The sequence below is a fragment of the Carlito syrichta genome, unplaced genomic scaffold, assembly GCF_000164805.1.
Source record: "Carlito syrichta isolate Samal-C Ts95f unplaced genomic scaffold, Tarsius_syrichta-2.0.1 Scaffold315561, whole genome shotgun sequence".
NCBI lineage: Eukaryota > Metazoa > Chordata > Mammalia > Primates > Tarsiidae > Carlito > Carlito syrichta.
The window spans coordinates 496,318-519,953 of NW_007259657.1; the positions used below are offsets into that span (position 1 = coordinate 496,318).

The 23,636-nt window shown below is 42.8% G+C and overlaps 1 protein-coding gene across 2 annotated transcripts in view; it reads left to right on the forward strand.

Annotated features, from left to right (window-relative positions):
• TRIP11 (thyroid hormone receptor interactor 11) overlaps positions 1–23,636 on the forward strand; it is a 53,289-nt gene that overhangs the window by 16,788 nt on the left and 12,865 nt on the right. For both annotated transcript variants that reach the window (XM_008072954.1, XM_008072955.2), the window contains 6 exons: positions 274–3,309; positions 6,219–6,359; positions 6,854–7,047; positions 10,459–10,622; positions 11,655–11,758; positions 17,708–17,807. In XM_008072954.1, coding sequence (XP_008071145.1) covers positions 274–3,309; positions 6,219–6,359; positions 6,854–7,047; positions 10,459–10,622; positions 11,655–11,758; positions 17,708–17,807 — 3,739 coding nt within the window. The remainder of the gene's footprint in view (positions 1–273; positions 3,310–6,218; positions 6,360–6,853; positions 7,048–10,458; positions 10,623–11,654; positions 11,759–17,707; positions 17,808–23,636) is intronic.

Consider the following 23,636-nt stretch of genomic DNA (forward strand, 5'->3'; position numbering starts at 1 on the left):
AGCCTTCCAAGTAGCTGGAACTACAGGCATGCACCACCATGCCCGGCTAATTTTTTTATTGTGGAGATGTGGGCTCAGGCAGTCCTCTCACCTTGGCCTCCCAAAGTGCTGAGAGTATAGGTGTGAGCCACCATACCCAACCGGAAAAATAATATTTTTAAGGAGGATTAGAAATATCTAGGAATTATCCTTCTATTGTATGTGAAATTTTGTAAAATTTTCTTTAGGTATGAGAATATGTAAAGTTATCCTATAAATTGCTTTTTCTTTTAGCACATGATTTTAATAAAAGATCAACTATCAAAACAGCAAAATGAAGGTGATAGCATCATCAGTAAACTGAAGCAAGATCTGGAGGATGCTGTCAGGAGAGTTCATCAACTTGAAGATGTTGAAGTGAGCATTACCAAAGAACTGGGTGTACAAAAAGAAGAGTTAATTCACAGTGAACTGGTCCTGAGTGATTTACGTTTAGCCAAGGAGAAGCTTGAGGGTAAAGTAGAAGATTTAGCAGATCAGCTAAACAGATCACAAAAGGATAATGTATACATCCAGAAGGAAAACCTTGAACTTAAGGAACATGCTAGACAGAGCGAAGACGAGCTTTCCAAACTCAGAAGTGAATTAGCTCTGTCACATAAACAAGACTCTAACTGTGATTTTAAGGATAACTTGCTTAAAGAAAGGGAGGCTGAAATTAGACACTTAAAGCAAAATCTTTCAGAGCTAGAACAGCTCAATGAAAATTTAAAGAAAGTTGCTTTTGATGTCAAAATGGAAAATGAAAAGTTGGTTTTAGCGTGTGAAAATTTAAGACATCAGTTAGAAGACTCTATTGCTTGTGACAGTCAGATTTCTCTGGAAAAAAGCACTATTGTGGAGACTTTAAAAATGGGCCAAGGACAGATAACAGCAGTGTTGTGTCGGGCTGAGCAGAGGCTGGTGGAAGAAGCCAGCAAGGACAAGCATGCCCCGGAGGGGCTGTCAGCTGTACACAACCCTGGTCCTGATGCCTCTGCCCCACTGCTGGAGCATGAGCAATTAGCCAGGCTCAGCCGAGAGAAGGACTGTGAGATAGCAGAGCTCAGGAAGAGCATGGAGCAGTTGGACTCTGCCCACAGAGAGACGAAGAGGGTGCTGTCATCTAGCTTAGAAGAGCAGAAGCGCTTGACACAACTTATCGGCGAGAAAGAAGTGTGTATTGAAAAGCTTCAAGAGAGAAGTTCAGAGCTGCAGGAGGAATTAGGTCAGTATTCACAGGCCTTTAAAAAAAATGAGCTGTTAAGGCAGACCCTTGAAGAGAAGGACCGCAGCCTCAGCGCCATGAAGGAGGAGAACAACCACCTGCAGGAGGAGCTGGAGCGACTCCGGGAGCAGCAGAGCCGCACTGCACCAGTGACCGACCCCAGGGCCCTTGACAGCATCATGGAACTCGAGGCAGAGGTGTCGCAGCTGAATGTTGCTAAGGGCCGTCTTGAAGAGGAAGTTATACACCACCAGAAGGTCATTGAAGAGCAAAGCCGGAGTAAGATGCAGCTGCTCCAGTCTCTGCAGGAGCAAAAGAAGGAGATGGATGCGCTGAGTTATCAGCACGAGCAGGTGAGTATTGCCCATGCACGGGTCCTCCTGCAGAAAGACGAGGAAATCCAGAGCTTGCAGAGGACTATTGAGCAGGTCAGAACCCAGGTGCAGGAAGAGATGCCCGATATCCAGGCAGAGGATTCTGACATTTTTCAAGAAGCGAAAGTACAGAGCCTGAATATAGAAAATGGCAGTGAGAAGCATGATTTATCCAAAGCTGAGACTGAAAGACTAGTGAAAGGACTAAAAGAGCGAGAACTGGAGATCAAACTCCTAAACGAGAAGAACATCTCTCTCACAAGACAGATTGATCAGCTGTCCAGAGATGAGGTGGGCAAGCTCACTCAGATCATCCAGCAGAAAGACCTGGAGATACAGGCTCTTCATGCCAGGATGGCAGCAGCGCCTTACAACCAGGACCTCACCTACCTTCAGCAGCAGTTACAGGCCTACACCCTGGAGCGTGAGCAGGTGATGGCTGTCCTGAACGAGAAGACCAGGGAGAACAGCCATCTGAAGGCAGAGTACCACAAGATGATGGATGTCGTAGCTGCCAAGGAAGCAGCCCTCATCAAGCTGCAAGATGAGAATAGGAAACTATCCACTCGGTATGAAAGCAGTGGCCAAGACATGTTTAGAGAGACTGTTCAGAACTTGTCACGTATCATTCGAGAAAAAGACATTGAGATAGATGCACTTAGCCAGAAATGCCAGACTCTACTGGCGGTTTTGCAGACATCCAGCACTGGTAACGAGGCTGGAGGAGTGAACAGTAACCAGTTTGAGGAGCTTCTGCAGGAGCGTGACAGGTTGAAGCAGCAAGTGAAGAAGATGGAGGAATGGAAGCAGCAAGTGATGACCACCGTGCAGAACATGCGGCATGAGTCGGCCCAGCTCCAGGCGGAGCTGCAGCAGCTGCAGGCCCAGGTGCTGGTGGACAGTGACAATAGCTCCAGGTTACAGGTGGACTACACGGGCCTTATCCAGAGCTATGAGCAGAATGAAACTAAACTCCGAAACGTGGGACAGGAGCTGGCGCAGGTTCAGCACAGCATAGGACAGCTCTGTAGCACCAAGGACCTGCTCTTGGGCAAGCTGGATAGCATCTCACCCCAGCTGAGTTTCGGGCCACCGCTGGCTCTCCAGCTGGAAGAGTCTCCTGGAGTGAGGGAATCTGCGGCAGTGGGGGAGTCTTCTCAGCCACTTCAGCAGGAGGTGGAGGAGCTGAGAAAATCACTGCAAGAGAAAGATGCCACAATTAGAACTCTCCAGGAAAACAACCACAGACTGTCTGAATCTGTTGCTGCCACCTCCCAGCTAGAACGAAAAGAGCACGAGCAGACTGACTCAGAAATTAAGCAGCTCAGGGAGAAACAGGATGTTTTACAGAAGTTACTTAAGGAAAAAGACCTCTTAATCAAAGCCAAAAGTGATCAGTTACTTTCCTCAAATGAAAATTTCACTAACAAAGTAAATGAAAATGAACTCTTGAGGCAGGCAGTAACAAACCTGAAGGAGAGAGTATTAATTTTAGAAATGGACATTGGTAAACTAAAAGGAGAAAATGAAAAGATAGTAGAGACCTCCAGGGGAAAGGAAACCGAGTATCAGGCCCTGCAGGAGACAAATATGAAGTTTTCCATGATGTTGCGAGAAAAAGAGTTTGAGTGCCATTCGATGAAGGAGAAGGCACTGGCATTTGAACAGCTGCTGCAGGAAAAAGAGCAGGTATGTTCTGGGTGAAACACTACGGGAGGAAGTTGAGGGGTGAGTTAGTTACTTTATTGATGCTGTCTCTGAAGAGGACCGTGGATTTGTGCACTTAGAAATAGTGTTTCAAGGTGCTATAATTCATTCTAAGTAAATTTTCCTCAGAGGCATCTGGAAACTTCTCCTGCAAAGTTTTAGATAATTTCTAAATATGTTTAGTAGTACATACGTTTTACAGCTTGCCAATCAGAAAAAATATTGGTTGTAATTATTATTTTTCTTTAGAAAGTAGAAGTATGTCGCAAGAGGGTATTTGGAAGTCACTTCAATGGAACCACATTTTAGGTGTATTTCAGACCCTGCTAATAATGGTTCACATGTTAGAGATTCTTACATCAGGAAAGGCACCATGAAAGACACACTACACTTTGACCAGATCTGCAGCGAGAAAGAAAAAGATGTTACAGTGTGATTCTTAAATGTCAGGGAAGGCACTGTGGAGACACGCCACACTTCACTGCCATTGCGAGACAGCGAGAAGTCGTTTCATGCTGTGACACAGGAAGCACTTGTGTGCGTGAAGCTGAAAGGAAGTGTTGAGAACTAGAAGTTGCGCTTACTGCCTGTGGTGCTCTGTTGAAAACAGAATATGCTGAGTGACTGATTGCATTGATTTTTATGAATCGTTTCATCACAACCTGTAATTTGATAACTGTCAGCATGAGAAGTACTCTTCCCATCGTAGATTCAGTAAATAAATATTCTAGTCCCGGCTCTGTCACCCATGTGACTCTGGGTGTATTTTGACCTATTGTTTGTTTTTTTAACTATAAAGCAGGGGGCCTGGCAGGTTTAGGGACAGTGCTATTAGCTTTTGATTCATTTACATTTTTACTTTCAGTTCATTTTGTAAGAATTATTGAGGATTTCTGTTATACTATGGTAGGTGCTAGGTAAAGCTTATTTGGTAGTACTTTTCATAGAAAAAGTACCTTACTTTTATAAAAAAATTTAGAAAAGAGATGATGGGCAGAACAATGGAATATCAACTTGGAATGCTTGAACATTTACCTGCTGCCGGGCACAGGATACAAAGTGATTCAACTTCATTTGTCAGTTAAGTTCTGTCTTAGAGTCATGGACTAAGTTGTGAAATACAACGTTTTTTAAAAAGGCGAGATGATAGGAGACAAAAGGAAAAAATAAGTTATGACAACTTCCCTCATTTTCTCCTTCACCACCTGATTAAGTGGTACATGGATTATTGTGTGAGATGCTCAAGTGCTTCCAAGGTGCCCTCTTAACCTTGACATGCTGGTCTGCAATTGGTGAGAAAGAACTCTTGAGACTGGAGCTGCCTACTGCTCACCATCCGGAATCGAGGGGCATCTCATACCACTGTAAGGGTAGGATGGAGGGACTGGACAGTGGAGTCTCTTGTCATGTCTGTTTTTTTCTTGTGTGGTTTTAGCATCTTATGCAATTTAGTTCTAGGTCATTGACATCTACAGATCTAAAGTGTGCTGATTTTATTAAGGCTGACTTACATTTAGGAAGCATCCCTGAGTTAGCTAAGTGGTATGTAAGTATTGCATTACTTGAGGGCAAGTAGTGTAAAGTCGTATCTTCCAGTACTCTCTATATAATTTAAAGGTACCTTTAGATTATATGTTGAATATAGCAAATAACATCTTTTTTTTTAGGGGAAAGGGAATGTTCTCAACAAATTTTTCAGAACTATTTAATTTCCCAAACATTTGCTCTTTATCTGTGACGTGAAAAAAAATTAACTGAGAAACTATTTGGCCTCCCTCTCCAGGAGGGGCTGTTGAGATGAAAGAAACAGATGGTTTTATGTCTTGGTGTTACTGGTTTATCCTGGGGTTATATTATATATTCTTACAGAAATGGAAAGTTAACACGAAAACTTAAAATGTACTGAACAATAAATAGATTCACTTGATATGCATATTTAAAACAAAAGAATTGACTGTAAACCTCCTGGTACTTTTCTGTGCTTTTTTAGAATTTTGGTAATCTCCTGAATTCCTGGCCTGCCACCTGCAGTGAAGTGTCTTTCTCTGACAATGGCGGAGGGGCCTTGGGAGTGGACAGGTGTTCACATGTACATACATCTCTTGTTTTTGTTTTGTTTTGTTTTTGTTTTTTGTTTTTTGAGTTGGAGTCTCACTCTGTCGCTCAGACTGGAGTGCAGTGGTCACTCCCGGCCACTGCAGCCTCGACCCGCTGGGCTCCGGCGATCCTTCTGCCTCAGGCTTGCAAGAAGCTGGAACTACAGGCACGCGCTGCCATGCCCGGCTAATTTTTTTTTTATTTATTGTAGAGATGAGGTCTCGCCAAGTTGTCCAGGTGGGTCTGAAACCCACGGGCTCAGGCAATCCACTCACGTTGCCCTCCCAAAGCACGGGATTACAGGCTGAGCCACCGAACCGCCTCATCTCTTGTTAATTGAGGTGTTTGTGGATAAACTTGAGATTTTTATTTTGGGGTTCCTTTTAACATAATTCTAATAAGCTTTTTTTTAGAATAGTTTCAGATTTATAGAGGAGTGCCAACGGTTGTGGGGCGGAGCATGTACTCCACCTCATGCAGTCTCCTTTGTGAATATCTCATAGGCTGTGGTGTGTCTGTCACGACCAGTAGCCCAGTGTGAACAGCTGCCGTGGATGCACGTTCATGCTTTATTTGAGTTCCTTACCTTTGACCAAATGTCTTCTTGTCCATCTGGATGCCACATTCTGCTCACATGTTGGCCCTTAGGCTCATAGTCTGTGGCAGATCCTCAGACTTTCCTTATTTTCATGTCTTTGACATAGTTTGTTATACTTCTAAATTAATTATTTAATGGAGAAAATATCTTTTTTAAAATGTATTTTTGAAATTTTAATATTATTTCTTTCCAAAAGGGCAAAACTGGAGAGTTAAATCAGCTTTTAAATGCTGTTAAGGCAGCGCAGGAGAAGACAGTTGTGTTTCAACAGGAGAGAGACCAAGTCATATTGGCCCTGAAGCAAAAACAGATGGAAAGCAGTGCCCTACAGAATGAGGTACACATTCACTGTCAGTCACAGGGAATAAAACAATAAGCTTGAGAACTGTTAAGTAGGAGACCTATAAAGATTATTAATTAAAATGAATTTATTTTTCTCTGGTATGCAATAGTAGAACTTTGATCTCCCAGAGTGTATTTTATTTCAGTTTTTAGAATGAAACTGTGGCATACCTTGGATGTCAGAAACATTTCTGATCTGTAAAGAATGAAAAAAATGAGATTTACTAAAAAAATGGCCTTCCACAAAGAGTACTTCACGCAGCTTATTTTTGTATAATTCCATTTTCCATTATAGCCACAGGGAACAAGATCTTCAAAGTAAAACTTCCAAATGAATATTCAAGACTATCTCAGGTGAATTTTTCCCTAGCATAAATATGTCTTGCAGTGTGAGAATTTACTATACAGTTAACACACTTCAATGATGGGAAAGGGATTAGATAACAAAGCAACTAGCAGGGGAAAGGTAAAGAAGTGTCCTCTCCCTAGGTCCAACATTTACGTGACAAAGAGTTGCGGTTGAACCAGGAACTCGAGAGACTAAGGAACCATCTCTTAGAATCAGAAGATTCTTACACCCGGGAGGCCTTGGCTGCAGAAGACAGAGAGGCTAGACTCAGAAAGAAAGTTGTGGCATTGGAGGAAAAGCTGATGTCATCCTCCAATGCGATGGAAAATGCAAGGTAACTTCATTGTCTTGGGTTAACATTAGCTGAATACTTCTGAATGTCAGACTTGGCAAGCCTCTTTCCTATGTTAGCTCATCCTCGCCAGATTCCTTATCTCTGTTTCATGGATAAAGAAACTGAGGGTAATGAGATGTGGTGACCTGCCAAGGTCAGGCCTTCAAGGTGTGTGGTGTCATGCCCAGGTTTGGGACTCTCAGGCTGGTCAGCCTCCAGCTCTCTGAATCTTAGCCATCATCCTAGATAGTTGTCTCTTACCATTTGAGAGGAATTGTCTGAAATTCTGACTGTCCAACTCCCAGAAACTGCGTTCATTTATGTGGTTGTACTTTTCATCAAACAGTTGAGCTGGGAGTGGGAGCTAGAAGAAGAGAGATAAAGGAGTCAGAGTGAGACCTGGGGTGGTGTGGAGATCCAACTCTTGTCCTAAAACTTGAACAATGGGTCCCTGCTTATATACTTTAAAGTTTTATTTTGCTCATAAGATTGTTGTTGTTGTTGTTATTGTAAAAAGTGTTGTATTTTCCACCTTAGGAAAATCACACAAGCCAAAGGAACATAAAACAGAGTCCCACCTGCCCAGAGATCATCTTTTTTGTGCCTTTTTATGGTTTTGTGCTTGTGTGTATGTATCTTTTTTTAAAGCCAAATTGAGATCATGCTACTGTTCATACTGTTTTATAACTTGTTTCTATCAAGAATATGAATGTCAATACACGTAAGGCTGTGTATTTCTGCATTGTCATTTTATGGCTACTTAATATACCATTATTTGAACTTGTAATAACTTTTTTAACCCAGTCATTTATTTTTGGGGACTTTTGTGTTTTAACTTTTTGTTATCACTAAGAGTGCTGTCAGGCCTATCCCAAGACATGTTTTTGTGTTGATAAAAGCTTATTTCCTTAGTGTAAGTTTTAAAAAATGGAACTTCTGGATGTTGTGACCAGAGTGCAAGGAAGACGTTGTCAACACCAGAGTCAGATTATGAAATCTCTAATGAAGCTGGTGACCAAGAGGGAGCTCGTGCCTCCAAAAACTCTCGGCCCCAAATGAAGCGGAGAGAGGGTTTATAAAGACAAAAACTGCTGAATGAGCTACATGGCATGGGGTACAAACATAAGGTAAATTAGGCTACATAGCATGGGGCACACATATAGAACATTAAAATCACAAGGAAAGCAAAATGTGCAAGCGCATACACATAAATACAGAACTTATGGTTGAGGAGTTTCCAATGTTTCAAGGAAACAAGAGTGTAGGCTCCTGGTTATGGGAAGGTTACAGCTTATGATTATAAAAAAGTTATGTAGGAGGTCATTTTTAGGTTAAAGCAGCTAAAACAGCTAATATGGAAGATCTGTTACAAAGTGGAGTTACTTATGTTAAACAAGCTATTGCAGTCTATTCTAAGTTTTACAGGTACTTCATGGACAAAGGACATGTCCTTTTGAGATTGTACTGCTAAATTATTTTCCAGAAAAATTATATCCATTTATATTTCTATTAGTGGTATGTGCCTCTTGTTATTATTGACCTATCATATACTCTTCCCACCCAGTGAAATGTCAGACTTGGGGGTGAAGAATGATGCCATTTTGTACCTACAGCACAGCATATATTACACGTAGTCTAATAGCTGTGCAGTAAACATTTATTGTATGAGTAACTCAAATCTACAGGCTGGTGTTTTGAGTCATTATTTGATGATAGTAATACCAGGTTACTTTTCTTATTGCTGTCACAGTTCATTTTATCCTTTGAGTGATTTACTAAAGTCCAGAGATACTTGGGGGCAGAGTTCAGGTCTCCTGATGATCAGTTTACTGCTTTTTCCATAAGAGGGTGCTATGGATAAAGTCTCTTTACAGTAAGTTGTTGTTAACGAGCTTTCATGTGCTGATCTCAATAAGAATTTAACTGGATTTTAAAACCCAGGAAGTATTTTTAATATAATTGCTATACACTAAGGAAGTACACCAGGGACATAAGCCTGGATAGGGGCTGTGTAAATCTCTTAGAACTGTCTGGATTATTATTTGGGTAGGTTTGTGGTTATTGTATTTAATGTAGGCAGAAAAAGAGATGATAGTAAAACATAATCAACCAGTAGTCGGAGTAGTTCATCAGCGGGATAACCTCTAAGAAGCTGGGTGTTCACTGTGGTTGCATGTGACTAAAGCAGGGGACAGTTGTGGAATCTGTTCCTGATGAGACTGGAAGCTCACACGGCAACTTAACATTGTAAGATAAATTTTTTTTTTTGAGTCGGAGTCTCACTTTTCATCCAGGCTGGAGAGCAGTGGCATGCTCACAGCCACCGCAGCCTTGACTTGCTGGGCTCAGGCAGTCCTTCCACCTCAGCCTTCCAAGTAACTGGAACTATAGGCATGGGCTAATTTTTTGATTTATTGTAGAGATGAGGTCTCACCATATTGCGCAGGTTTGCCTTGAACCCATGGGCACAGGCAGTCCTCTCACCTCTGCCTCCCAAAATGCCAGGATTACAGGTGTGAGCCACTGCGCCTGGCTACATTTTTAGATAAATTACAACTTAGAGTTTTAGTATGGACCATTTGTAAATTTTTCTTTTGCTTACATTTTTTATTTAGCCTCATTCTTAGTCTTTAAAAGAACTGCCCTTTGTTCAAAGTTACTTTCACAAGAAGGATGATTGAATTAACTAAAGCAGGGAGAACAAAGATCAGAGGAACTCTTCAAGCTTCTTTGAAACCTGACCTGAATTTAAAGCAGCGAATTGTAGGGAAGGTCATATTCATAAAGATAGAAAGTAGAATGATAGTTGCCAGAGGAAGTGGTAGTTACTGTTCAATGGGCATGGAGTTTCAGTTTAGGAAGATGAAAAGGTTCTGGAGATGGATGGTGGTGACAGTTGCCCAGCAGTGTGAGTGTACTGAGTGCCACTGAACTATACACTTAAAAACGGTTTACCATAATAAAAAATGTAAGGAAGATTTTTTTTTTTTTTTTTTGAGTTGGAGTCTCACTCTGTCACCCAGACTGGGCTGCAGTGGCCGCTCCTGGCCACCGCAGCCTCGACCTGCTAGGCTCCGGCGATCCTTCTGCCTCAGCCTTCCAAGTAGCTGGAGTTACAGACGCGCGCTACCACGCCCAACTAATTTTTGATTTATTGTAGAGATGAGGTCTCACCAAGTTGCCCATGTGGGTCTCGAACCCGCGGGCTCAGGCAATCCACTCACTTCAGCCTCCCAAAGGCACGGGATTATAGGCTGAGCCACCGAGCCCGGCTAAGGAAGATGTTTTCACCTTACCTAAGTCTCTACATACTTTGAAGACTAACCCGAATTTAAGGCAATAATATGTAAGGAATGTGTTCTTATTAAAATATTTAAATAGAAGCAGTTGACTTTGTTCTTCTGTGTGAAGCCATCAGGCCAGTGTACAGGTGGAGTCGTTGCAGGAACAACTGAACGTGGTCTCCAGGCAGAGGGATGAGACCACACTGCAGCTCTCTGCCTCTCAGGAGCAGGTGAAGCAGTATGCGCTGTCACTGGCCAACCTGCAGATGGTCCTGGAGCACTTCCAACAAGGTGAGTTTGTGCTCACTCTCTCAGTGGAAACAGATTGTATCTATTGACAGTTTTGCCTTATTTGAGTGCTGTTTTAGATCAGGCATGGAGAATCATTGAAGGGTTGCCCACTTGTAAGGGGAAAGGTTAATTTAGGCTCTTTTTACAATTAGGATGGGAACCATAAACTATATTTAGTAAGTATTAAACATTGGCTTTAGTGTCATATTACCAGTTAAGGTGAGAATTGAAGAACTTTAAGGGAAGATGACCAAGTAATAAAGAGGGGGTACAAAGGAAGAGAGGGCTACACGCACACGCCCAGGATGGTGGGTTCTAAGTACTGCCTGGGGCTGAGCTACTTAGAGCATTGATCATTAGTCTTTACTGTTGTTGGAGACATTGACTGACTTGTTCTCAGCTTCTTGTCTATGCTTGGAGGTAACTACATTTTCTAGCACAAGGGGAAGACACTTTTGGGAGACAATAGTGATAACCAGAGCAGTTTTACCCCAAGGACCAGGCACGCCTATTCCCATTCCGCCTCCTGTCCTTAGAGCTGCCCATGCTGGGTCATCCATTCATCCACGTGTCACTCATGCATGAGTAACTGTTAACAGTCAATTCCTTGCTGATGGAGAGGTGATGAGGGGACATAACAGGGGCTTATAGTTTAGTGCCTAGGCAAAACTTTAAATTTGTATTTCTGTGTCTTTCAGGAGTGAAGTTTTGAATTTTAAATAAAGAATTCTCTAGGTCTGTTTTACAGTATGATAGAATTACTAAATGGGGCGTATATACAAAGTAGTGTGGCACTGAGGCAGTAGGAAAAACATGTCCAGAGACGAAGCATTTGAATGGAGTTCTACAGGGAAGAAGGGTCTAGGCAGAGGAAGCTGAGCTTACTGCACCAGGGCCACTTAACATATCACTAAAGCATGTGTACTTGTCTTTGTTGAGACATTTGGTTTTGTTGGGTGATTAATATTTCAGAGGGTTTAAAATTCCAGTTTTATTATGTAATTGCAAAATGTAACTTTCTTTTTTCTTTAGAGGAAAAAGCTATGTATTCTGCTGAACTAGAAAAGCAAAAACAGCATATCAGTGAGTGGAAGAAAAAGACAGAACATTTGGAAGGAAAAGTGATATTATTACAGGTAGGTCAAAGCGGTTTCCTCTTGTGGTTTTTATTATTTATGAAAGAATTGCTTTTGTGGAAACTTTAGCTTGGAAATAATCTCCGAAAACGTTCATTTAGTGAGTATGTTGTGCGTGGCTGCTCTGTGTTTGGCTATCTCTTGGAGGCTAGCAGTGAACACAGTACTCAGGACTTCTCTCAGATGACAGAGTAGACATAGCAAATGCAAGATGGTGGGATATTTATACTCTTATATGGGTATTTTAGAGATCCCCCCAGAAAAATTACCTGTTCAACTTTATAATTTTCTCTTTTCAACAAAATATATTGAGCACTCTTTCATGTGAATTAAAATACTGTATCTCAATCTCATTAAATCTTTGTATTTTGTTGCGTCACCCTTTGAAATAATTTTTACTTTTTTTTTAATCAAGAGACTAGTTTTATTCTGAATCATGTGCCATTGGTATAAATAAAAGTCCTGAGCCTTTCTTTTTATTTTTAATTTTTTTAGTAATTGTCTGAAATTTCTGTGACCTTGCTCTGAATGGAGCAGGGCAAGGCCTCAAACCATTTCAAAATGATTGCGTTGGGTACTATGAGAATGCACAGTACACACAGACCCACACACACGGGCCTGCTAAGATTCTGCTTTATTGCCATGCTGTGTTTCATACATACAAAAAGTTTACATAAGATACAAATAAAAAACCCCTATGAAGAGATATGACACCACAGTGACTTGTTTTAGATTTAGGAAAAACTTTCCTAAGTCATAAGTAGGTTCTGTGGATAGCTGGTGCAACATAATGAAATTTATTTACTGGCATTGGTGGTGGTGACTGTGCTCTTCAGGAACATTCAGGTTCCAAGTATGTGAGGACATATTTCCTATAGTTTTAACATTTTTATTAAACAGTAAGCGACAGCACAACAATCTAGGTAATAGGTATGAAATATAAGAATAACAATGCAGCAAATACCCACACACTCACCACTTGCTGTGAGAAGGAGCAGACACTCCTAGGAGTTCCTCAGGCCCCCACATCTCAGACCCCACTTGGTTAGGACCACCCCATTCTTAGGAGCTCCTCAGGATCCCCCCACCTCACCCCCACATATCAGACCCCACTCAGGTGAGAAGGAGCATTTTGTTCCGAGTTCCTCAAGTCCCCACATCTCAGTCCCCACTTGGTGAGAAGGAGTACCCTGTTTCTAAGAGTTCCTCAGGCCCCCACATATCAGACCCCACTCAGGTAAGAAGGAGCATCCCGTTTCTAAAAGTTCCTCAGGCCCCCGCACATCTCAGTCCCCACCTGTTAAGAAGGAGCACCCCATTCCTAAGAATTCCTCAGGCCCCCACATCTCAGCCCCTACCCAGCTGAGAAGGAGCATCACTAAGGGGGATGAATCCATTTGTGAGGGCAACGCCTCATGACCCAGACACCTCCCATCAGGTCCCACTGCTTTTGTGGGCACCAAGTTCCAGCATCTGAACTTTGGGTATTCGTTCAAGCCATAGCAGGAGGATATCTTGTGGTTTTGATTTGCATTTCTCTGGTTACAATGAGATCAAGTATCTTTTAATGTGTTTATTAACCATTCATGCTTACTTTCTTATCAGCTTATAATTTAAAAAGATATATTTTATCTAATATTTCTAGTTCTTTCTGGTAGACCCCAAGTATCAAATCTGTGAAACTGCAGGAATAGAAGTTCAGAACTTTTGTTTGTTTGTTTGTTTGGTTTTTTTTGTTTGTTTTTGAGTTGGAGTCTTACTCTGTCACTCAGGCTGAAGGGCAGTAGCACGCTCCTGACCACTGTAGCCTTGACCTGCTGGGCTCAGGCCATTCTTCCACCTCAGCCTTCCAAGTAGCTGGAACTGCAGGCACACGCCACCGTACCTGGCTAATTTTTTGATATATTGTAAAGATGAGGTCTCGCCAAGTTGCTTAGGCTGGTCTGGAACCCGCGGGCTCAGGCAATCATCTCACCTCTGACTCCCAAAGTGCTGGGATTATAGGCGTGAGCCACCATGCCCTGCCTTGTTTGTTTGTTTTTAAAACAAGGTCTTTGTGTTTTCCAGACTGGAGTGCAGTGGCCATTCATAGGCACAATCCGCAGCCTTGAACTCCTGGGCTCAAGTGATCCTCCCACCTCAGCTTGCTGAGTAGCTGAGACTACAGGCATGTACCATGACACCCAGCCAGATCTTTTTAAACTAATTTTATTTTTAAAAATTTAAAACATAATATACATTTAGAAAAACAACAAAATAAGTCAGAAGAAACTAAGAGATAAAGATAAAACCTGAACTTTATGAAATAAAAACAAATGGTAGAAAGAATAATGAAATATAAGTGTAGCCGGGCTCGGTGGCTCAGCCTGTAATCCCGCGCCTTTGGGAGGCTGAGGTGAGTGGACTGCCTGAGCCCGCGGGTTTGAGACCCGCCTGGGCAGCGAGACCTCATCTCTACAATAAATCAAAAAATCAGCTGGGCATAGTAGTGCATGCCTGTAATTCCGGCTACTCAGAGGGCTGAGGCGGAAGGATCCCTGGAGCCCAGCAGGCAAGGCTGCGGTGACCAGAAGCGGCCACTGCACTCTAGTCTGGGTGACCAAGTGAGATTCCAACTCAAAAAAAAAAGAGTGGAAGAACAAAAACTTAATAAAATCCCAAAGTCTTTAAAAAAAAAAAAAAAAAAGCCGAGCTCAGTGGCTCAGCCTGTAATCCCATGCCTTTGGGAGGCTGAGGTGAGTGGATTGCCTGAGCCCGCAGGTTCGAGACCTGCCTGGGCAGCGAGACCTCATCTCTACAATAAATCAAAAAATCAGCCGGGCGTGTTAGCGCATGCCTATAATTCCAGCTACTTGGAAGGCTGAGGCGGAAGGATCGTCAGAGCCCAGCAGGCGAGGCTGCGGTGGCCGGGAGCAGCCACTGCACTCCAGTCTGGGCGACCGAGTGAGACTCCAACTCAAAAAAAAAAAAAAGAAATATATAAGTGTTGATTTTTGAAAGTGTCTTAGTTTAGTTTTAAGCTTTAAGAATTTCATAAGTATAAAAGCTGTGAGGTTAAGAAATTACTTGAAAGTTTATTTAAATTTTCTTCATACTAAATTTAGTTTAATGGATTTAGAATATAAATATTTTATTTACGTTTTTAAAATTCAGTCCCCCCATATCAGTCAGGGTTCAGCCCCTAAGAAGCAGAACCAGTAGGGTGCGTATGTGTTGTCAGATCTTTCCATGGGATACATGTGGATCTTCACACATGTAGATATTATAGGGAATTGACTACATGATTGCGGGGCCAGCTGAGCAAGCCTGAACTTCGTAGGCCAGGCCGTCAAGATGGGAAGTCCATGGCCAGCGCAGAGGCTCATACCTGTCATCCCAGCAATTTGGGAATCCAAGGCAAGAGGATTGCCTGAGCCCAGGGGTTTGAGAGCAGAGTACGCAACTTGGCAAGAGCTTGACTTCACAATAAATCAAAAAATTAACCAGGCAGTGTCGTACACGCCTGTAGTTCTTGCTACTTGGAAGGCTGAGATAGAAGACTTACCTGAGCCCAGCAGTTCAAGTGATTGTGCCACTGCACTCCAGCCTGGGGTGACAGAGTGAGGCTTCAACTCAAAGAAAGGCCAGGTGCGGTGTCTCGTGCCTGTAATCCCAGCACTTTAGGAGGTGGAGGTGAGAGGAATACCTGAGCCTACCGGTTTGAGACCAGCCTGGGCAACTTGGCAAGACCTTGTCTCTACAATAAATAAAAAAATTAGCTGGGCATGATGGCACGCACCTGTAGTTCCAGCTCCTTGGAAGGCTGAAGTGGAAGGATTGTCTGAACCCAACAGGTTGAGGCTGTGGTGGCCATGAGTGTGCCACTGCACTCCAGCCTGGGTGACAGAGTGACTCAAAAAGAAGATGGGAAGACAACATCAGAGGCGGGCTGATCACAGGCAGGGCCACAGGAGTTGTCCACAGGCCGTCACAAGAACAAAGCCACCAGCAGGACAGAACTGCACAGGCACAGGCAGGAGCTGCTGTCCAGAGAAGGGGCGTCTTCTCTCTTCTGTGGGGCCTGAGTCCTACTTCTAAGAACCTTGAGCTGGTTCAGTCAGGCCTGCCCAGATTATCCAGGACAATGTGCCTTTTTTACATTCAATTGATTAAGGACTTTGATTACATATGCAAAATATCTTTACAGCAATATCTAGATTATATTTGACTGAATAACTGGCAACTGTAGCCCATCCAAGATGACATATTGGAAATGTATCACACTGATTAAAGACAGTAAAACTTGATCTGAAATTTACATGAGTAGATATTTGAGAATAGCCAAAAAAAAAATATGAGAAAGAACAGTGGGGGAGAGACTTGCCTACTAGATATCAAAATAGAGCCAGAAAGCAACATGATATTGACTAGATTATGGAACAGAAGAATCCAGAAATAGAGCCCAGGGCATATTTAAGAATTTGAAGCTAAACCCTCACCCAAACTAACTTTAATTTAGTGAGAAAACTTTAATTTAGTGAGATAAATGATATAATAAATGATATTGGCACAACTGTCATAAGGAAGAAAAAATTGGATTCCATCTTACACCGTATACAAAAATAAATTCCAATTGAATCAAAGCACAGATTCTCAACTGGGAATGGTTCTAAATATCTGGGGATGGATTTGGTTGTTACTGTTACTAGATGGCTCTTCTGGTATTAAATGGGCCAGGAATGTGCCTGAAGCATTCCCATTGAGAAACACTGTATCAGCCGAGCTCAGTGGCTCAGCCTATAATCCCGCGCCTTTGGGAGACTGAGGTGAGTGGATTGCCTGAGCCCGTGGGTTCGAGACCCGCCTGGGCAACTTGGCGAGACCTCATCTCTACAATAAATCAAAAATTAGCCGGGCGTGGTAGCGCGCACCTGTAGTTCCAGCTACTCGGAAGGCTGAGGCGTAAGGATCACCGGAGCCCAGCAGGTCGAGGCTGCGGTGGCCTCTCCGGTGGCCGGGAGCAGCCACTGCACTTCAGTCTGGGCGACAGAGTGAGACTCCAACTAAAAAAAAAAAAAAGAGAGAGAGAGAAACACTGTATCAAGATAAAAAAAAATCTTAAAATCTAGCAAACTGCACGTACAGTCTAGGGACATGAAAAATTCCTCCTAGCCAAGACTAAAACTCAAGCATCTGCAAAAGCAAAGTAGAACATGTCTGACTATATGCAATTTTAAATTGTTTACATGACAAAAGATGATAGAGTCAGTAGACAGATGCAAACCGTTTGTATAGCACAGGCAAAAAAGGTTCATATTTAATACACAAGGTGCTCTTAGAAGTTTACAAGAGAAAGATAGCTCAAGGGAAGTATGGACAACGTCTGCAAAGAGGTCTTCACAGAAGGGTAAATCCAACTTGCCCTGTAAGCATGAAAAAGAATGCCCAAAATCACTAGTAAAAAGCAGAGGAAATACAATTTAAAGTGACAGATCATAACGAAACATTACATTATTTATTAGAATTGCAAAAGTTAAAACAAGAAGAACATTTATTACTGTATTTCTTGGCTTTCTGTGTCTTGTTTTTTTGTCTTCATATTATTGTCACTTTGTCACCTCTGTCACTGTGTTGTGTTTCAGGGGCATCTGCTCTTTAGTGAGCTCCCCTGAAGGAGGCTGGGTTGTTGGGAGATAATGTGGGATCCATCTTTAACAGTAATCAGCTGGACGCACTTGCCCAAGGCCATGGGGTGCAGCCTTCCCCATGGAAGCATGAAGGATCTCTACAATAAATCAAAAATTAGCCGGGTGTGGTAGCGCACGCCTGTAGTTCCAGCTACTCGGAAGGCTGAGGTGGAAGGATCACTCCATGCTTCCATGGGGTGCAGCCTTCCCCATGGAAGCATGTCTCCAGCCCTGTCATGTGCCACTTGTGCACACAGCTTCCTAACACACTGTCCTCTCTCAGGAGCGTTTGGAGGAAGCAAATGCTGCGTTGGATTCAGCATCCAGACTCACAGAACAGCTGGATCTGAAAGAAGAACAAATCGAAGAACTTAAAAAACAAAGTAAGTTTCTTCCTTTTCTTTTTCCTCCCTGCAGTCCTGGGGCTTAACTAGCATCATCTTCTGAGACCAGCTTCATGGTGTGTGACTTCCTTTCTGTCTCCGTGGCTGATCTGCTTCTGTTTGAGTCTAGTCCTTGGAAAACCAGAGTCACTAAGCAAGCGTGGCTGTCCGGTTTCCTGGACGCCGAGACACTGCTGCTGTGCTGGTAGCCACCCTGTGGACCATCAAGGAGGCTCATTGGATTGATCTGACTCGTTATGATCTTGACTTCTTCCTGATGAGCTCATGTGTACCTGTCCATGCCATCTATCCGTGAGAGAGGGCAGGATTCTTAATAGAAGAGTAGTTTTGTAGAATTAATGTCTGGGTAAAACTAGATTTTGATTACTATACATGGTGAAAGCACCAGGCACATTATGTATTTTTTGGTGCTTGTCTGGTGTCTCATGTTCCCCATCAGTTTGCTTAGGTGAGTCGTGTGCTTAGGATTATCACTTGGGCCTCAGATTATCAGATGGTTGGGTGCTTTGTTGTATCTTAATAGCTGACGAAGATGACAAGTCTTTACTGAATCTTTGACTTGGGTGTAACCAGGAGGGTAAAGCTATTATAGGGCTGCATTTAGTTGATCCAGGGTTATAGGAAGGCTGGTGGTGGAGCCTGGAAATGCAGCCACGTCAGCTGTCTAGGCTGGGCACAGCAGGACAAGGTGTGGAATTAAGGGATTAAATGCTCGCCAACCACACAACATAGAAATTAAAACAGACAGAAATTGGAGGCGGTGGCAGAGCAGAGATCCTGTCAAACAACAGGACAGTGGCTGGACACTGCAGAGGCAGGCGGGCCAGCACCCCTGGAGCTTGGCCACCAGAGGGCAGCCTGTGTGAATGACCCAGTCCTGCAGGGACAGGATATGGGAGCTTCTAGAATCACAGAAAACAGCAAGGTACATGTGAGGTGATCGTCCTCAGGATGTCTTGATTTAAGGCAAATCATTGCCCAACTAAAGTCCTCTGCCTTGTGAGATGTGGTCAGCCAGAGCAGCTGGGAAGCCTGCTCTAGGAGCAGGCCTGGAGGTGGGCAACCAGGAAACAGTTACTCATCGAGTGTCTGTACAGACATTGGATGGACATGTGTGTGTTACTGCACCATCTCCTCATTTCCTTTTCATAAGCAGCTCCAAAACAGGTGCTGTTCATTCTACTTTCAGTAACAGAAACTGAGATTCAAACTGTGATCTCTTTGCCCATCACCAAAATGCATGGTTTTTCCACGTTACTGTTTTCCGGTCAGGAAAATGGGGTTTATAATCTGACTTGTATTTTGTAATAAATATCTCCGTGTACCTTGAAGATAAGGTTGTATCTTCTGTGTTGTACCCCAAGTGTTGAAGTGGTTGCCTTGATTAAGAGGCAGTGTTTGTTGGGAAAGTCTCGTTGGATTGAAGGCCAGTCAGGTGTAGCACCTGGAAGACACATGGGCAATGCATGGAGACACCCTAGCACTGCTGAGTCTGCCGAGAGTTGACTCAGGACAGGGCTAGATCCATGGTGGTGACAGGGCAGGGTTAGGAACAACTTCATGCTGTATGTCATGCTGCTGTGGCACCTGAGGCCATGTTCTCTTAGGCCTCTGCTGGACATTCCCAGTGGTGATGGCATGATGAGTTGTATGACTCACCATAGTGGGCCAATATTTGCAGAGTCCTTGAATCCAAAATCCCTACTCTGAAATCCAGAATGCACCAAAGTCCAAAACTTTCTGAGTGCCAACATGACATTCAAGGGAAATGCTTATTGAATTAATTTGGACTTGTGATTTTCAGATTAGGAAGTACTATAATGCAAATTAGTATAATGCAAATATTCCCAAAATCTGGAAAAATCCAAAGTTTGAAACATGTCTGGTCCCGAGCATTTTGGATAGAGTTTCCTCAGCCTGTATTTGGTACTTGTTCAGGCATTGATTTAAGCCCCCACTAGTAGAATAATATTTTCGGATTTCCTAGATTGTATCTGGTAAGGCTTAGGTGGTCAAGGCTGCTTGCTATTCACGTGGCAAAGGACAGCATTCATTGTAAATGCACGGGAACTTTGGGCAAGCTTTGGGCTCACGTTGTAGCATCATTTTAGCTATGGAAAAAGCTCTGTGCTTATGCAACGGTGTTTGAAAGATCGGCGGGAGGCCAGTGTTGCCCAGACAGTGGGGGGGGGGGGTACTAAAGAGACGCTGGGTTCTGTTCTGTCTTGAAATCATTCTTGCCAGTTACAGCTCTGCTCGACAATCTGTTTTCTTACATTACCTAAGTGCTTAGTATCGCTTTCATATCTAAACACAAATACGATTTTATCTTCTTAGTGCTGCACTCTTGATTCAGTAATGTAAACAAAATTTGGATGGGCCCGCTTGTTTCAAAAGAATCACTGTGTATTTTCTTTCATAGATCATTAAGTACTTTAAATGTTGATTGATGTTGTAATACTGTACTTTATTTTTAACACAAAACTTGGCCAGACAGCAAAAATATTTGCCAGGAGAAACAATTTTGAAAAAGACAGATTGACTTTTGTTGCAAGAAAGGACATGGAGACTTGAATTGTAGAGGGCAAGAATTGTTTTATTTCTAAGCATCTGACTATTGATGAGTTGATATGCCGTTTCAACATTTAAACAATATTGGGAAACTCACTTTAAAAGGTGGCATTTTTATTCAGAATGGTTGATTATGTCATTGCTACCAGAAAGGAGACGGTTTGGTCTGGTCTCACATCTGAAGAGAGCTTTTGCACATAATACCCGTGTTGGCACATAATACCCATGTTAAAACAGTGGGATGTTGGTCATTTGGGTCATTTCTTTTTTTTTTTTTTTTGAGTCAGAATCTCACTGTTGCCCAGGCTAAAGTGCAGTGCCACACTCACAACCATTGCAGTCTCGACCTGCTGGGCTCAGGCAATGCTTCTGTCTCAGCCTTCCAAGTAGCTGGAACTACAGGCACGTGCCACCATGCCTGGCTAATTTTTTGATTTATTGTAGAGATGAGGTCTCACCAAGTTGCCCAGGCAGGTCTCGAACCCGCAGGCTCAAGCAATCCACTCACCTCAGCCTCCCAAAGCGCGGGATTATAGACTGAGCCACCGAGCCCGGCTCGTTGGGGTCATTTCTTAGAGCATGTACATGCAGCTATGGCTGTGAATTCAGGATATTGACAGGCCTTGTGTGAATGTGTGAAGGTAAATGTTTATCAGGGTTAAGTGTGGAACAGGCACCAGCTGCTCTGCTTCCTGTAAGGCATGTGTGAGATACTAGACAGGACCCCTTTCAAGGAGCTGAGCTGAGGAAATGCCACAAGTAGCAATTTAAGACAGTGGTCCACAGGGTGATGGTGACACAGGGCCTGCTGCGTGCCCGCAGAATCCTGTTCAGGGTCAGGCAAAATTCCATGGTGAAAAGAACTGGTTGAGAGCCTGAAACCAGTAGTAGGACACTGTGTGGGGGTCCAGGTCTCTCTCTCCCCCTCCCCCACACCCCTTCCCCACTCCCTGGGAAAGTAGTAATGGCAGGAAATCCTAAGATCCTTTGAGAACTGTCGTTGAACAGACAATGTTGGCTGGTAAGATAATCACTGATATCCTTCCTTTTAGAAATTATCCTTTCAGCATTTTACCTGGAAGTGTTCTTTTTCAATATAGTTCTAGAGATTGACTCACACGCTACCCTGCACCCAGACTCAGTCTGTGACTCAGGACAGCATCTCTCATGAACCCCTCTTGGTTGACAGAAGTTCAGAGTGTCCATGGAATGATCACTAAGAGAAAGTGCGCATCTGTGAGAGCCTAGGCTACAGCTGAGCATTAGGGATTGTTCCATTGCTGTCCTCATGGCCAAACTTGACATTTTCCTTCTTTCACTTCCTGTTTTTTCCTGTCATCCTTGAGATGAATTCCTACCTAAATGAAAATGACTGGATACACAGAAATAGCACAAGCCCGTTCTCATTTTGATAACCATGATTCACATGGGGGTGCATTCATGGTGTGCAAAGAAACTCAAGTCTTCCTCAGTAGTGCAGACTTAGTTCTGGTGCTGGCAGCTCTCTTGGTCTGTATCTTAGACTTGTGTCTTAAGGGGCCCCATAGCTGATTTTTTAAAAAGAGAACATTTAGTGACTGCTTTTGAAAGTCTTCTGTGAGTTGAGAATGGAAAATTTCCTTAGAGTATTTTTTAAAAAGAATCTAGAAGAATGTATAAAAGAAGTCCCAATAAAACTTAAGGTAATAGGAAGCATAAAAACTTCTTGTAAAACTGCAAATATAAAAGAAACTTAAAATGTTTTTCATGGAACTACCTTTATGATGCTGGATGGTAGAGTTTTTATTTTAAATAAAGACATTTCCTTTTCCAGGATATGATTTATACAAAAAACATATAACGTCCTGTTGAACAGAGGCCAGATGCATTCCCAGACACTTTGTTACCCAGGCCTTAGGAGGGGTTTCTTTAGAGATGTTTTTGGCAGAAGTGGTGATTTTGGAGGAAACATATAAGAAGTACCAGATGCAGTTTTTTGAATAGCTATAAATGGCTGAAAAATTATTTGTGGTGATACAGACATCTGGGTATACTAGACAATGCCAAAATATGAGTTAAGAAAAAGTGTATATCAATTAGGCAAATAATTAAGCCCTTTTTAACTTAATAGTTATATTTTTAAATATACATCTCCCTGATAGTAATGTCTAAGCTGAACTACGTCTTAGAAATAGCTATTATTTTTAAAACAGTTCCTCTAGGTATAAAGGATAAGATCAGTTACATGGCGCTTAGAGGCTCTGATTACTGCAGGGTGTGTGCACCCCTTGTCCTGCATGTGTGGGGATGGGCCTGTAACTTAGAACGGAGTCTCTGGTTCTTTTTGTCCTGTGTTCTGATCTTTCCGGACATTCTCCCTTCCCAGAGAAAATCAGTTATTCTTTCGTTATTTCCAAATATGCATTATCTGCTGTGTGCCCAGCTCTGTAGGAAGCACTGGAGATCGGGTCCTACCTTTGGGGGATTTCCAGTCAATCAGGAAGGGCTCATGCACATTAGACACATGCCCAGCTTGACTTGGAAGGAAGCTGTCCATTCTGCTTGGTGGTGTAGCTTAGGAAGCCTTTTGGTCCCAGGACCTTTTCTGTAGTGGTAAGGATACTTAGTCAGTAGAAGCATTATTACTTTTATGTTTTACTTTTCACTGACCAATTGCAATCCTTTTTGGGTTATGACTGGTGTGTGTAAACATTTTAAAATTAAATAGATATTCTGTGTTATATACCAGAGCAGCAAAGATTAAATATATAATTTGACTCATAATATTCACTGTTTAAAAAAAAATTTTTCAGCTGGGCTCAGTGACTCAGCCTGTAATCCCGTGCTTTGGGAAACTGAGGTGAGTGAATTGCCTGAGCCCACGGGTTCAAGACCCACCTGGGCAACTTGGCAAGACCTCATCTCTACAATAAATCAAAAAATTAGGCAGGTGTGGTAGCGCGCACCTGTAGTTCCAGGTACTTGGAAGGCTGAGGCGGAAGGATCGCCGGAGCCCAGCAGGTTGAGGCTGCGGTGGCCAGGAGCGGCTACTACACTCCAGTCTGGGTGACAGAGTGAGACTCCAACTCAAAAAAAAAAAAAAAAATTTCAGTTTCTGTGTGGAAAAATATAGTACAGATTATCTGAAGTCATAATAAAGGGTTTGGGGGTAAGTGGAGAGGGAAAATAAATTTGATTTGGAGCCGGGCTCAGTGGTTCAGCCTGTAATCCCGCGCCTTTGGGAGGCTGAGGTGAGTG